The sequence below is a fragment of the Gouania willdenowi genome, chromosome 16, assembly GCF_900634775.1.
Source record: "Gouania willdenowi chromosome 16, fGouWil2.1, whole genome shotgun sequence".
In the NCBI taxonomy this organism is placed as follows: Eukaryota; Metazoa; Chordata; class Actinopteri; order Blenniiformes; family Gobiesocidae; genus Gouania; species Gouania willdenowi.
The window spans coordinates 16,776,296-16,793,427 of record NC_041059.1 but is presented as its reverse complement, the minus strand read 5'-3'; the positions used below and the strand labels follow the sequence as shown (position 1 = coordinate 16,793,427).

Genomic DNA, 17,132 nt, shown 5'->3' with positions numbered 1-17,132 from the left:
AGATCAGAGCTTCAAAAGGATATCTTCCACTTCCCATTAAAGAGTGAAACAATATAGCTTGTCAGTTTTTACTAGTAACTAAAGCAAATTTATGCCAGTAATAGATGTACTATGAGCAGGTTTCCAAGTGCTGGTCTAATTCACAGTTTAAACCCAACATAAGGTAAACATCTGCCCAACTAAACCCAACTAAAAGCAGTAGTTTGCTTTGCCTAGCTCTCTTCTCCAGCACCATTACTGATCCAGGACCTGCAAAACTACCTCCTAGTCCCCTAAAACTCCACACCCCCATTAGCTCAATTTTATTAGATCGCCCAGAGAGGCAGTAACATCCCCCCTTCTCTTTCTCTCTCTCTCTCTCACACAGAACCTTCCTCTACCACCACCCCCTCTGCCGATGCTTGCCAAGAGCTTGGGACTGTTAAACTGATTTCCTCGGGGAATGGTGAGGCAGACAGACTGATGGGAGTGCCGGGCAGTAATGTCGTCCCGTTGCTTTGCTCTTAGATTCCGAGCCAAGCCGATGATAGTTGAGCTGAACACAGCGTGCATGTGGTTCTCTGATGCACACAGGGAGATGTACATAAACTTGTTTTTCAGCCGGTACCAGAGTCATATGTGTGCAACGGGACACATGCTCATCAGTGTATGAGTGAACATTTTTGTAATTATTGTGCTATAGTACTTTTGTTATGAAGATTTTTGTCTTTATAATGCACTTTTTAATCAAACTGGCAACTTTTTTTTGTTACTTATCTTTATTGTGCATGGAAGTCTTTCAAGTGTTTGTCTTTACATTTGTGCTTTCATTTAGATCATTCCTTCTGATAATCTATTGGTATTACCATGTGGGACATGAGTCTGACTCAACATGCGTCAATAGAGCTCAATAAAATAATAACGAAAAAAGGACAAAAGGAATATAATCTGCGTGTACACTGTCCTTAATTAAATAAATGACCATATTTGTTTTCCATTGTAAACAAGCCTTTTGTCCTTAAATGTAAATTTATCTTAGCCAATAAGTGCCTAAACATGGCAAGGGTTAGGGTTAGGGCTTTAAGAAACCAAATAAACATTTCTAATCGGCCTTTCTTGGTTTTACAGGTATGTTTTGTCTGAAATCTATTAAACAGTCTGACAATGAATAATCCACAATAGCGGGACTAGTAAAGTCTTGCTTCTGTGATCATTGCAGTGTGTCAACCTGAATGTTCATGGCTATTTTTTCTTCATATATACAGTACATACACCCCACAGACACAGTACAACTAAAACAGAACTCCTCATTCAAAAAAATATGACAGCTGCCATCCCTTGACTAATTATCCCGGAACAGAAAGATAAGGATCTACAGGCACAACTCACAAAGGAGGACATGGTTACTGTATCTAATGGTCTAACAAGTATAATGTCACAGACTAGAGAGATAGGCATCAGATTGTGCTTGATAGATATATTTCTTTCCAATATGGAAGATACATATTCACTCAATTCTCATATACATGGATTCACTAATCTATATTTTGATCCTTCATCTCTCAGATATCTCAGGGCATGGAGTGAGATCAACCCTTAGAAGGGCAGTCTTCTTCAAGATCCACTCCTACAGCCAATTATGAAGCTCCAGAGAACTCACAATATGGGTTCAGACTATGTGAGAAGAATAGTGGATGTGCACACCACACAGAGAGCAAACAGAGTGAGGTTGAACCCAGAATCACTGAGGAGAGGATTCAAAGTCATATTGTGCACAATGACATTCATTCTTTGTGCAAAAGAGTTACAGCATTAATAACACCATGCAATTTACCAATATTCCACGACTAGATAAAATCTGACTTTGGCAGCAGTTACATGGAGCCATTAGTAGCAGATGGGCCCCTCTCTGATCTAGATCAGGGACTAATAAACTAGCAAACACATTGTTCCAACAGCTTCTCACTATTGCACTTCACCCTACTTTAAACCGCCAACCTCAGTGGTGATCAACAGAAACAACATATGCTCATCATCTAAAGAGCTACATCCTTGACTCTTGACTTCCACTGTGTCCAATAACCTGAGTTCTTATTAAAGTGCACATTTACAATCACACTCACTTAGAAAAGCAGACATTTCACTGCTTTGTATCACAAACTCTTCTGACTCCAAGGACAATGCGTACCAAGGGGGATGTCAGCTTAGCACACATGCAGAAATATACAGCATACACACACACTTATTGGGAAGCTATACTGGTAGCCAACCCATTTGGTTGTCCTCTTCGCTCAACATCCTGCTCAGTGACATTACACACTGACAATGGCACCATTCATACAAGTGATGCTCACATAACCTGGAGTTAGATGCCTATTGTGTTCAGCACTCTACATCATAATAAGCCAGAGGTGCTTCCCTACGACAGCGAAAATGAGGGGATGACATAAAAGAGTTGTCAAGTAGACAAATGGTACAACTGTCAACAAACGACTTAATACTGAGCTAATCTCTCAATCAAATATCACCTTGTTGTGTTAATAACAGACTTTAAGTACTTACAAGTACAAGTTTCAAGTACACATGTAACTTTTTGGTACTTACTCCTTGTTTAAGGAAAGTCCTTAGCTTAAGGCCCATTAATTCAAATGCCTGTTTTAATGCTGTAACTGGACCGAAACATGAGAACAGTGCGGTTTGTGTAAAAGTAGCATAAAAAGAAACATTAGTGTTCCAGAAATATACTCAGAATATTGGTTCTCATGTGTGCTATGAAACGTAGCTTTAAGCGAAGCACCATTTTTTCCTCTCCTCAAGTAAAAAGAAGCATATTTAGAGCATGCCAGGAATTATGTCATCCACCATTCAGAGCCAGCTCCACAGCCTCGCCAGCCGCTTTGAAAGAGCATATAGTATTGTTTACCTCATAAAAACCTCAGCACCTAGGACGATGCTTAGTGACAAATTTATTGTCCTTGGTAACAATGTAAACAATAGATAACTGGGACATAATTAATAGCACATTTTCATACACAAGCACGGAACTGCTTCACTGTCTGAAATTAGCAAGCAGGCACAACGTGTGCGACACATTTAAGAGGGAAGCACAGCCTCAATCCACCACCTTCACATGAGCTGAGTCATGATCTATAGTTGACGTATAGAGATATTTTTCATGATAACAAAGTTTTCTGGATCTTTTTGCCAAAGAAAGTGCCTCTTTAATGCAAACAAAGACATAAAGAGACATGAAGAGAGGAAAGAGCTGAGCATGCAGGTGTTCATTCAGGCTGAGGGCCTCCGTACATAATTTGCACATGTTTCAGTTTATGTATCTATGTGAATTTGTGGCTGTTCAATAGCATTGTCTGAGTGTGTGTTTGTGTAGCTGTGTGTGTGCGTCTGTCTGTTTGTAAGGCCTCGTGCTGGCTCTGGGTGCTGATGTAATGTTTTGGCCGGCGTGCTGTAGGACTTGGCTGCTTCTCCGTTGAGTTTCCTCCACGCTGCGAGGGTCAACTATCCCACAACCTCCAGTGCACACAACACACACCATTCAATTCCCCAGACAACAACAGTTCACATTTCAACCCCGCCCGGCACCGCGAGCACCCGGACCTTCACAAGGAAAAGAGGGGGAAAAAAAGACTTGAACTAATGAAACATTTTAGCCTCAGCAGCAGTCCAAGACTACAAAGTAGGTGCAGTATTAAAAACACACATGCCAATTATTACACCATCTGGCCGTGCTGTACCACTTAAACGGTAATACTTTAGGAGAACAAAGATGGGCACTGATACAGATGCAATCTTTGGGCTGGAGAGCACAAACAGAGAGTTAGATATGAGTCCCCAAGGGGTCACAGCAGTCCTTTGGCTCATTAACTATTTACACCAGAGACAGGCCTCTATACTGCTCCGGCCCACCACAAAATCAATTAGGCTTCATTAGCTCCAGCTCTTGGCCTGCTTTCTCTGAAATGGGACTACCAGTGCCTGCATTTGCCAAACAATATCATCGACCAAGCACCAAGGTACCAACAAGACAAACAAAAATTAAACAAAGATGTTTTTTTTTGTAAACAAGTCACTCTTTCTCTGTTTCCAACTTTTTCCTTCCAGAACATCAATACACTCTCTCTTCTTTCAACTGAAATGCTTGCCTATCCGTTTCCTTCATGTCTATCACAGTCCCCCTCAATCCCCTTGACCACTCTCGCAATGTAAACGCAGAGCTGAAAGGGTGCATGCAGGCCAGTTTTTTCGAGGTGTGGGGTTACAGTTCGGAGATTTCCCATTGGTGGAAAGTCAACATGGTTGGGGTAATGCGATTAGAGCCGGATTGTGAACGTCGCAGGGGACACATGGGCCTGATCATGGCCTAGTTATCTGATAGCAAGGCCTTATTTATCGACCAGGACTGGGCGAGGATATTACAGACATTAGAAACCCCGACTGTGCTTATGAAACCAATGCTGGAAGATCGCACCAAGATAACGTAATTAGTCTCTCACTTTCTATCTACAATCGTGGAATTCCATCAGTTGAGTTCAGACATCAGGGGGCAAAATCTCAATTGATCCTCATTTGGTTGCCGTGCCTAGTGTCTAGGAGGCCAACTAACCAGAAAGTTGCGTGGTTAAAGGGCCTTCAACCATTTAGTGAATGCGTATGTTTATGGGAGCCCTAACAGAGCATTTACAATTCAATTACACTGATAGGAGTGGGAGGCGGGGAAGAGTAAGAAGTGTCTGGATGTTGGCCAGAGGAGAGATAAGCCTAATACACTAATATTGTGTTACCCCAGTGTGTTACCATAGGAACAGTTGAAGAGACTCGAAAGACTACAAAGACGATCAATCTTGGGAGAGCAGGAGGAAGAAGGAGAATTAAATGCCCTGGGACTGCTCCTGCTCTCCTCTATCAGAGCAATAACTCTTCTAATGACCTCTGCTACCTCCGCTCTCTCTCAACAAGATGTTCCTCTTCAGTAAACTCATATCTTTTGTTTTAACCTCTCCAACATAAGGCAGTGATAGCTTTTTGTTCACAGAAAATATATTTCATATCCCTGTGTCCTGTTTTCTCTGCGTTCTCCTGTTTCCCCCTGCGTCAGTGACTGTTTCATAATCTGTGATTCTCTGATCGTTTACATCAACCATGTGATGGACTGGTGATCTGCCAATGGTGTACCCTGCTCTCAGCCTTTATGTCTGCTTTGATGGGCTCCAGCCAGGGTTGGCGTCAATTACATTTTTCAGTTACAGTTATGTTTTCAATTACCCATGTTTGATTACAAATCCATTATGATTACAGTGACCAGCCTTTTTCCAATGACAATTAAATTACAATGATTTTTTTATCCTCAGAAAGTATATTTCAATTATGTTCTTAATTACTAAAGATTAATCACAATTACTGAGCCAGAAATAAATAACCTAATAAAAGTGAGCCGTCCTCGTGTTAGCTTTCTGTTAGCATCTCTAATGATAACAGTAAAAACAAAAATCTATCATTCCTAATCAATTAAAATATAGATTTTAATATTTTTGGTGTGGGAATGAGTAATTTTTTTTGTCAGTATAGCCCTCGAATTATATATTTTTTAAATGGTAAAATGTGGGAAAGCTTGATATGAAACATATTTGTATAACTGTTCACTCCATATGTGTAGAACTGTACATAGAACTGTAACATTGTTCCCAAGTTTAGGGTTAAATTATAATTGACACTTTTTTTTATAGCATTTTCATGGCAATTATAATGAAAAAGTCAAATATCTCAACAATTACAGTTTAATTACGACTACGACAGCAACAGCAACAGTTTTTTAAAATTACAATCACAATTATAATTACGCCATAATTGCAATTAATTTTTAATTACGCAATTACAATTACAACTGACCCAAACCCTGGCTCCAGCTCCCAGTGACCCTCTCAACAGGACAGACGAGTATAGAAGATGGATAGAAGAAGTCACCATTCGCTGCTAGACGATTCTATGACAGAGGTTGCCCCCAATGTTTGTGTTTCAAGAAGATAAATCAACTCAAACTCCCTGGAGTCAAATGTTAAGGCATTCACCATGAAATGTACTGTCAGCACTGTTGGAGCGGAACATGCCTCCATAAGTTAGGAAGGAGCGTTGCATCTGTCTAGCGACCTCCGGGGCTTCTTTTACTTCTACAACTCTTTCAGGTTTCTCTCCTCTCTCAGCTTGTTTCCCACTGCTATAACTGGCTGCTTTGTAAAAAGATGAGATCATTACAGTTTTTTCCCCTCACTGTGTTAAACTAGTGCTAACAAGATGCAGAACCTACAGAACATGTTCTGTACATTAAGATATACATCAGGCAGTCAGTGGGCAGCTGAGCCACAACCACATAAAGGGTCCATTATTCCAAAGCAGAGACTGCAGTGCTGCACTGGCACGTTCAGACACAGCTTTGATTACACACCAAATGATGAAATCCACACAGGGCCCGAGAGTGCAGCTTTGCTGGCACAGCTGAGTGGAAAAGAAAGTTGCAACACTGAAGTTGTGCGCACGCATTTGCGTATGTGTGCGCATGTAAATGTGTACGCTCGAGAACACTCACCAGTTTGGACTCGGAGTGCATGGAGGGATTGTGAGTAGAGGAACAGGAGCTGCTGTGGGCGGGGCTTTGCATGCCCATCATGTTGGAGCCAATGGACATTTGTCTCTCCATCTGAGGATTACAATAAATCACATGAGTGTGTCCTGTAACACAAACATAAGCAATCAGCACACAGTTCAAACTGACTTTTTAGTGTTTTGATGTAAATGTTTTATTTCCACAACTTTTCCTTGCTTTTAGAAGAGTTTCGTTAATTTGGACGTGGCACAACTCATTATTTTCCACACTGAGATAAACAGTGGTGAGATGAGAGAGCATGAGAGCCTGATCTCACATGACAGGCTGCCTTCGCACAGCTTGGTGTGATGATAACTGGAGCTGACCCACAACAGGAAGCCAGCATGGAGGGACTTAACACAGGAAGCTGGTGCAACAAGGGTGTGTGTGCGCTTCTGATAATAGAGCGGTGTGTTTCTGTCAGGCCAACACGTCAAATCTCAGCCTGTTGAAGGCAGCGCCGTGTGCAGTTATGGGGAAAGAAAAGTAAGCTAATAGCGAAATGGCACCAGAATCTGTTTTCGTGTGCGAGTGCCTCTAACTGACCCTGGTCAGTTTGGTCATGTGTCAGTAATGAGACCTGAATGTGAGGAAATCAGCTGGGTAAGCTCACAGGGGTGAGAGGTCTCCTGCACTGGGTGATAATGTGACTAGTGTTTGCCATGCAGTGGATGCAGGAAATAAGAAACCCTTGTATTAGCCTGTGCATGCATGCATGTGTGCGTGTGCACGTGGACCGCCGTGGCCTCCCAGCTGCTGAACTTTGGGTGGTGTGATGGTCTCTGTGGGGAACAGGCCCCTCCTTCTCTGACCCCCTCATCCGCAGAGACTCAAGGCTCGAACCTGACACACAACCTTAATTGCAGTAAGAGTGTTTTGTGTGAAAATATCACCCAAACCTGCACCCCTTTCCTGAACCGTCAATCTCCTCCAAAATGGCTTAGCTCTTAATTTAATAAACATGGGAGGTACTTCTCCTCACCATAAACACAGGCTGTCTTGTGTTACAATGGGAACACATGTCCTATCATCGTAACACTGATGTGTGAGGCTCTCTTTCCAGGGATGGTCGTCTGAGTATTTTAGGCCACATTACGATAAGGTTTATGATCTATTGTGGTAGAACGCATCATTCATTATAACAGGATATGACTTACATCACTTTTATTAATACAGTAAGTGACTTTAAGAGAGATCAAAAACATCCAGAGCTTCAAACTGCCATGATGAAAGCACGATGGTCTGTCATCACCAGTGAGTGATTCTGCCGCTGCAGGTGTGAGTGCGCTCATAAGTGAACGACACGCTCTGTAATCTGTTGTTGTACTCACAGGCATCAGCACGGCGGAGGAGCCGGGCATGGTGGGATCTGGCAGGGTTCCAGGCATGGAGGCTGGCAGAGGCTGTCTCTGTCTGTTTCGTAGGTGCAGCAGCGAGGACAGAGAGCCAGGGACGGGCCTGAGGGGATGCACACGCGCACACACACACACACACACACACACACACACACAAAATTAGACGTTTGCTCTTTAAATGAAGATTCTCTACAATCTTTACTTTAGAAGATGACAGTCACAAACACATCAGCTTAAATTTACAAAAGTACTCATCTCAACCTGACTAATGAAACATTTACATCAGAGATACAGAAATACAGATCGATCACAGAAAAATACCCACTGTCATTACGTGACAGCATAATAGGAGATGGCACAACAAATAACCTATTTCTTTTTATTAAGATGTCAAATTGATTTACTTGCATTCCACACCTGAAACATTCACATTGAATGAATCAGACGCAGGTTGAATGTTAGACTTGACTGATTTCAGACAGAGATGATAGGTAAGTAAACTCATATTCAGACACAAAACATAAATTCAGTTTTAAATTCCTGATTCCTAATAGTTTTGCATCAGTGGCCATTACTGGAGTCAAGTTTTCTGTTCACAGATATTTTTAATTTAAAACAGATGCTCCTGATATTTCTGCTTAATACGGTTTCATACGTTATTTCCAGTGTTTGGAATAACGGCGTTTAAAATAAGGGCGTTATGTAATAACGCCCTTATTTTAAACGCCGTTTGTTTTTCGGTAACAGGGTAATCTAACTAATGATTTGTTAAGCCGTTACAACGCCGTTATCGTTACTGAACGTTAAATGCGGTGCGTTACATGCATTGATTGAATAAACTGTTATCCGAAAGCATCCCTGGCTTCTTACTCAATGTAGTGAGGAGGTGGGTTTAAAACAAAAACAAGGTGAGTGATTATGATTGGCTAAGGTGGCGTCATGTTTCATGGTAGCCAATCAGAGCCAGTGTTTTTACACATGTGCCAGCAAGAGGAGGCGGGTTAAAAACAAGGTGAGCGATTACGATTGGCTAAGGCGACGTGCCAGCACACGCACACGCACACACACACACACACACAGCAGATTTGATGAATCAGCAGAGATGGTGAGCGTGGAGCAATCTGATGAAAAGTTGTCATTTTTAAGGTGACAATGGAAACACTACTTTAAATTAATTATTGTCAAAAGCAAGAACGTGTATGTGAAGTGTTCCTTATAACCAGGAGTGAAGACTTTGTCCACATCTGTTGTAAGCAACTCAAATTTAATGAAGCACCTCACTACACATGCATCTAAAAAATGTGAATTTTTTGACATATAGCAACTTTTTTTTTCTTTAACAGCAACGCAAATAGTTACTTTCCTTGGTAATGAGTTACTTTTATTATAGAGTAATTCAGTTACTAACGTTGTTACTTTTTTGATGAAGTAGTGAGTAACTATAACTAATTACTTTTTTTAAAGTAACGTTCCCAACACTGGTTATTTCTAAGATCCTTCAGTTAAAACCTTAACAATATCAATGAAAGCATACTGTCTAAACCAAACCACATTAATAGAACAAATGTAGACAAAATAGATTGTCTTTGACAGGACACTGATGAAGCTCATTGATCTCCATAAACAACATTTACAGTAGGGATGTGAATCTTTGGGTGTCTCACGGTTCGATTTGATTCCGATTCTTAGGGTCACGATTCGATTTACAAACTCGATTCTTGTTTTAATCGATTCTCGATTCAAAAATTGATAAAATGCATAATGTGTTAAGGCAAATTATGGCATCAAAACAATACAGTTTGTATAAGATCATTTTAAATAAACTGATTCCAATGATGTAATCACACAAAGGCAAACTTAAGACAAAAGGTAACATTTATTCATGCTAAACAAATAAAAACTATGTCTATGTAATACATTGTAAGTTGGGGTCGCTTTTGTTTCCTGTTGGGATCGTGTCATATAGACTGTAAAGGTCGAGGTGAGTTTGTGTGTTTTGGTCTAACACTGTTGCCGTAGTAGTCGGAAGTCACCATCTTTAAAGCCCATGGCCTACTAGTATCTGCTAAGTTCTTGTATTGTCAGCTTGAAAAAACATATGCTTGTATGTTTAAGTGTACTGTTTGATAACACTCCTAAGACTGTGTTTGTGAAAGTTAAGCATAAACTGTGTGTTATAGAAAATCACCGCCAATCGTGGTAAATGTTAGCATGAGCATATACATGGGTTTTCCCACAGATGTTAGCACAAAGCTAGCAGACTGTTTGTATAGTGGTATTTTCTATTTATGAGAACACTAATATGTATTTGTATATTCAGTTTACAGTGTTTCCTGAGTAAAGACTCTAAGCAGATCTTCTGAGTCAGAGTTTTTCTTGGGGAAAAAAAATAAATATTATTATTTATTTATTTTTTTATCGATTTTTTAAGTTTATGAATCGATTCAAAACTGTGGATGAATAGAATTGCGTATCTTATGTGAATCAATGTTTTTCCCCAACCCTAACTTACCAAGTAAAACTTTGTGGTTTGCTGACACATTTTTAAAAAGATACTGGAAAAGAATGAGCGATAAGTTATCTATAATACAAGAAACAAGAAACAATATCCAAACCAAAACACCTGCTCAGAGCTGCTCATTTTGCTAGAAGATGGTTTAAAATGTTTGAATCTGCAAGTTAGAGCAAGTTTTTCATTCATTTCATTCATACTTCTGCACTACTACTATATACCATAGTTATATTTATATACATTTATTTTCACATCACATTTCATATCTGCACACTCAATGTACATATTGTAAATACTTGTTGTGCTGTAGTTGCTCTGTCCTTATCATTTATATATTCTACATTGTTGTGTTTTAGTGTTTGTAAATGTTTCAATTTCTCTTCGACTTTGACTTAAAAAGAAACACATCGTTCATGTTATGGAAGTCTTATTCAGAGTTGAGACTAAATAGAAGCATTTCCTAGTAGCTAAAAACAACAAAATAACTAGGTGATTATTGATTGTTGGCATCATTTATCAGGAAGTATCACATCCGTGTAACAAATGTTTTGGAGAGGACAAGTGTGTGTCTGCTGCACTGTGACTGCAGACGCAAGGTTAAAAGCATTTCTACAGCAACTGAATACCAATGTTGGTGAAGATAAATGCACTATTTTTCCATAACATCTCATTAGGTTGAAGAATCGCATTCAGAAACCACAACAGCAGTGCGAGCTCTGAACCAAAAAATCTCCATCAGCGACCGCAGAAGTTTGTGTAGACTTGGGCGGGCTGTCCACACACGCGGCCACATCAAGAAGTCCCATGAGGGACCAGAATAAGCTGAAACTTTTGACTGCCATCCAGTTTCAATGACTGGTTCACTGCTGTGGTCATCCAAGACCGCCACATCTGCACGTGCTGACATCATTTATTCAACTGCCATCAATTCCCCGCTGCAGGGCCATACTGCACCCACGAGCATACATTACTCATAATCACAACCTTGTTAATAAGATTTGCTATAAAAACCAATGAGTCCCAAGTTTTATTATAAATTGGGTGAATTCTGCCACTCACTTGTTAGTGAAGCTCTGTTTCCTCAGTCATTGGACAAAAAGAAGGCTTATAGCCTGGCTGTGTTCAACAACTTCATGTGATCAATTGACCACATCATAGCCTGGATTACCATAATAGTGAGTGGTGAAGGAGTGACGGCCAAATAGAGGGGTGTACCAGAGCAAACAGTCCCCCACCTGAATAAATACCTGTATTTTTCCAGACCTAAATATATGCATTTACGTTTCAGACATTTCAGATTGCTACATACACACACATGCGCTCACAGGGAGCACCATTACCATCACGACTGTGCGTCATACCTGTCTAACATCCCAATTTATCACAATCACACAAGTTTAACAGCACATACGACGACCGAGCAACCCGGAAAATTCAAACCTTTTCACATGGGAAACATCTTGGATCCACAGTGAGTTGTGCATTGGAGCTGCACGCAGCATTCACACAGTTCTATTCAACTTTCAGGACCTGTCAGTGCTCAGAAGAGTCACATGGATCAGGGGTTCTCAACTGGTCTAACCTTGGGACCCACATTTTGTCACAGTCATTACATCGCAGCCCACTTTTTTTTTAGAATTCAACCAACCAAATTGAGTTTTTCAAAAATATATATCTATATATTTTCCTGTGCAACATGCATTTCACAGCATGCCTGTCAAAAGAAAAGTTTCTTTCAAAATAAAAGACAAGTCCAATATGAGAGACATTAAGTATTTATTCATTTATTTATTTAATTATTTTTGACCAGTTGTCCGCAAGCCACCCAGAACAGGTTCGCGACCCACTTTTGGGTCCCGAACCAAAAGTTGAGAATCTCTGACATGGGCCTTTTTTTTCTTTTTATTCCATTTTTTTTGTTCATCAAACCCCAGCATGACAAAGAAAACCTTCACATGCATGTTTTGAGACAATATCACGAGTGTGTAAATACACACTCGTTTTTGACAAGAAAATGGGAAAACGAATGTCTAAAGTGTGAGAAACGGACAAAAATGTGCGATCAGGTTATGCTGTGATTGAAAATGAATGCAAAGTTCGTGAGCTGTTGGTATAGTGCGAGTGAGGATGATTCGTCGTTGTTGGTAGTTAACTGTTAAATGTTTTAAAATTAATTGCATACATTTCCATGATATTTTCCCTGTTAAACGGGTGGCTGAGGGTCTAGCGGTGTGGCTAACGTCACTAAAGCAACATAATCTTGGGTGATTTCAGCGTGACTATCTTGTTTTTGTAAATCATCTGAAGAATATATAAAATGTCAAATTAATAGTAGTTGACTCTATATTAACTCTATTCTATTCAGAATGTTTGGTACTATTTCAGAAAGTTTAATAGCCAGTAAAGTCATTTAAACAGAGAAAGGTGATGAAATGGATATACCCTGAATCAGAATTTTGAAAATTTTGAAATAGAAAATCAGAAGCCCCGATAATACTGTGGATTTTGTAGATAAAGAGAGGAATTCACCTGACAAAACACCTGATACTTTGATACAGACCGATGTATGGAGGAAAAATACTGACAGGCAGACAATAAACAATATAAAGAGTCTAAAACCAACAGGAGGATCCGGCCTAGCCGTGACAGGCTCTCACTTTCTGAAAAAAAAAGCCTCCTTTGAAGCTTTTGCAGGTTGTACTTCAGCACCTGTCTGTCAGTAATGTGTATACTGACACAGTGTCTGTCACCACAGCACGTACTAAAACACAAACTGCTTCTCCTGCGGGAGGAAAAAACAACACAAACATCAGACAGCACTTCCTTTGGGGATTAACTCTAAATCTGTGTTTAAAAGGAGACGTTTCAGTCTGAGGAGTCATTAAAGGACGGCTGATCACGGACAGAGGACTTAACCTGTTGTTCCAATATCGATGAGTCATAGAAACCTTTAGTGGGAATTATTAGGTCTGATGGAGTATCGTCTAAGCCTCCATGGCTCTCATTAAATATTCCCACATTGGGTGGGAATTTGTGTTTACTCTATTTGTTTTGTATCTTAATGGGGTTTAGGAGTTAATCCATGTGTTCCTTGATGGACTGGTGTACTGTGTAGAGGGTGTACCTTGCCTTGCTCTCCGTGTAATCATTAAACTCAACAAAGCCCAGATGATGAGCCAACTTCGAGCTTTCAGGTGTGTTGAAACACAGGAGGAGATATCTAACAAAAGCAGGACAGTAGCTCTCCTGAATGTAGAAGTCTCCATTGTATAGAACGAATAGGATATTGATAGCAGAGAAATAAATTAATGAATACATTTTGGCACAAAGTGTTGCAAAACTAAGAGAAATAGGGTAGTTTTTTTAATGATGCAAAAAAAAAAAAAAAAACACTCCCAGATAATGTGCTGCTCTGCTTGTTTCCATCTCCACTGCTTCAGATAACATCTGAACAAGTCATGTTGGTTTTCTGGTCTTTTGTGGTTAGCCACTCACCACATTTTCTAGATCAAATGGCTTTCTTCTTTTGCCTCAAAATGATGAAAGCCATGTGGGTTTGCAACAAGCTAGTTCCCTTCAACCAGTGACAAATAGCAGCCATAACGCTGTGATCGCACAGTTAAATGATCCACCATGTCCTCTGCTTTTTGCTGCCCCATATGCAGCAGATTGTGATGCACTGCATGATCTAACGCTCACTATGGCATTCAATCATTATAAAACTGTTGTATGAAGACAGAAACAAATTGCAGATAGAAAAGCATCTCTTTTTTCTGAAATAACTTTTTATGTTTTGTTGTCATTGTCATCTTTGGTTGTGGAAACGTGGCATTTTGGAAAAAATCATGGAAAAATTATAACCAAAACTAAGAACTGATGACTGGTGGGCTGGCAATGTTTTAGTAAATGTCTTCTTTTCAGGTTTGTTAGTTTAGTCACCTGTAGCAAGTCATTATTGTCTTTTATAAAGGGATAGTTTACCATTTGTAATCTTCATGCATCAAAATTCAAAAGAGTACACTATATTTAATATTTTATTTGAGTTGTCAGATCATCTCAACACTATAATTGATATATATTTACCACAGATAATGACTCTTATCCACATAATGTAACATTGCTTTATTGGAATAGTGATAGTGTATATGTATAAATGTATAAATGCTAGTTGTAAAAATCAGTTGAAGTTGGTAATAGACAATATTTATTCCTGCAGCTAGTGCTCTCATCATGAACGACGAAAAGTGGAAGTCGGTGTGCAGCATGTGACTGTGTTCAGAGCTACTCTAGTGGTATTTAATGCATTTATTCAGCAGGAAGTTGCATGCATATTGAGCATGTGGCAACTTGAGGAACAGGGTGAATATATCCCTCCTGCTAATAAGTGCCAGTTGCTGGTAATTGATGTCTATATTTAATAGTTGTATGAACTATGAGAGTGTTGAAAGTAAATGGGGGGGGGGTGGACGGCAAGGCCCCCAGGGAGAGCAGGTAGAGTCTCTTCAGTGCTGACCCTGAGCTCTCACATTACTGAGTGCCTCGCTCTGGGCCCAGCTCTGCTCTACGCTCTCCGCCCTTAAAACATCCCCACACTCCGACACCCCCCACCCCAACAAGACCAGAATCCTTCTCTATGTGACTCTTTTTTTTTTTTTTACTGTCTTGCTCTTGTGCTTCATTGTCATTGTTTTCACTCCAGTGAATGAAAACTAAGACCCAGTCCTGGTAATCCATTGTAACTTTACTTTAGACCTCTTATACCTGAACTTGATCCACTTCAGATGTGCCCTGAAATACAAATCCCGTAGTTCGCACATATACTATTGTTTACTGTCCCAACTCCAACTCAAGTACTGGAGACTTATAGATGAGGGGCTGGCCACCATCCAAGAAAGAAAGAGAGAGAGAGAGAGAGAGAGAGAGAGAGAGAGAGAGGTGCAGTGACTCATATCCTTCCCTCTCTGACTCTGCTCCAGAAATGATGTAATGCTCTTGGCTTCTCCCCCTCCCCCACCCTTTGCCGGCCTACCCCTAGATTTCGTCCCTCCTTCTTCTCCTCCTCCTCTCCGTTTTCCCTCTCTTTCTCTTCCTTGCTCGGCCAACATCGTTGCGCTCACTCCTCGCTGGGTGAAGTCACTGTGAGCTCTGGGTAGACACAGCAGCTAAAAACTTTTGAACGTAACCAAAACAGCCCGAGGCTGAGTTCCAGACTTTTGGGAGATGGTGGTGCGGTCGCCATGGGAACGGAGGTAAACAGAGGGAGAAACAAGGGCCTCAAACTGCTTGCAGCTGCCTGGCTCTCTGAGTAAACACTATGCAGGACCTGCCCCTGATTTACTGCCTTTAATCACTGGTGGGAGGAGAGTGCCATGGGGTTTGGACTGAGGAAATAATATGAATCTGATCAAATAAATCAGCTGTAATGGGTTGCGACGCAGTCTGACTTTTATTAGCGGGCTAGAGAAGAAATGGATGCTAGGCGGGCGTTTTTTGGGGGTGTCTTCACAACAGGGTGCCTGGAGCTGAGTACAGTTATGCCAAATTAGAGCTGAGGAGTGGCGACAAACAGGACAATGGAGCAAATAGGTGAAGGTGTTAAGTCACAAAATATGGATAAGTAAAACTTTGTTAGCGCCATGAAGCAAAAAAATATCCTCTTCACCAGATATTAGCAGTTATCTGGATCAGTGAGTATGATTATGGTACTATCATCATTCACATTTCTATCCCCATTAATAACAATACATTAAGTCCAAATGTATGGGCACCCTCATTTTAAAAAAAAAATTGTGATTGAATACGCAATCGCATTAGATCTTGAAGAAACATGTAGGGTAAATGAGGAAGATGCCTGACATAACCGAGTTTTTCAAATTTTGCCAATGATGAGAGATAGGGATTTTTTGATTTTTTTAAACTGATCCAGAATCACTATATTGATCAGAATCAGAATCAGAATCAGAATCATCTTTATTCGCCAAGTGTATGTTGTACACACGAGGAATTTGACTCGGTCAACTGTGCTCTCTCCAATAGTGAAAACATTCAACAATAAACAATCAACTAGAAAAGATGATAATAAGTATAAACATAAGTATAAATATAAACAGTAGTTAGACTAGAATGTGCAAATAACAAGATGATGATAATAATAATAATAATAATAATAATAATAATAATAATAATAATAATAATAATAATAATAATAATAGTATAAAAAATAAATAAATAGATACAAAATAAAAATTAAAAAATAAGATAAAAGAAGGAAAATAATAGAAAAGAAAGATAATAATAAAATATAATAATAATAAAAGGAAAATAGTGCAGTAGAGCATTGATAAGTAGTGCAGTAGAACATTTAAATGAAAGATGATCTGCATCATCCTAAAATTTAATGAAATCTTCCATGAATTATGGTCTATCTTTGGTTAAATTATGTCAAATCCTTTTAATCCTGCTAACAGACCAGGCAAACAACGGTGAAAATCCTCCTCTTTAGTGAAGGAAATAAGTAAAACTTTTCACTGAGGACGCCATGTGTTTCAATGTTAGTCTGATATTTAGTTTGGTAGACGTCTCTTTCACTTTCCATAGGACTTCATTGTTTTTTCCTCTAATCTATTTGTCG

General features: G+C 39.8%; 1 protein-coding gene across 2 annotated transcripts in view; it reads right to left on the bottom strand.

Moving 5' to 3' along the window:
- Positions 1–17,132, bottom strand: part of creb5b (cAMP responsive element binding protein 5b) — a 56,108-nt gene that overhangs the window by 16,753 nt on the left and 22,223 nt on the right. For both annotated transcript variants that reach the window (XM_028470061.1, XM_028470060.1), the window contains exons 6-7: positions 7,966–8,092; positions 6,578–6,688 (exon numbers count right to left, since the gene is read on the bottom strand). In XM_028470061.1, coding sequence (XP_028325862.1) covers positions 6,578–6,688; positions 7,966–8,092 — 238 coding nt within the window. The remainder of the gene's footprint in view (positions 1–6,577; positions 6,689–7,965; positions 8,093–17,132) is intronic.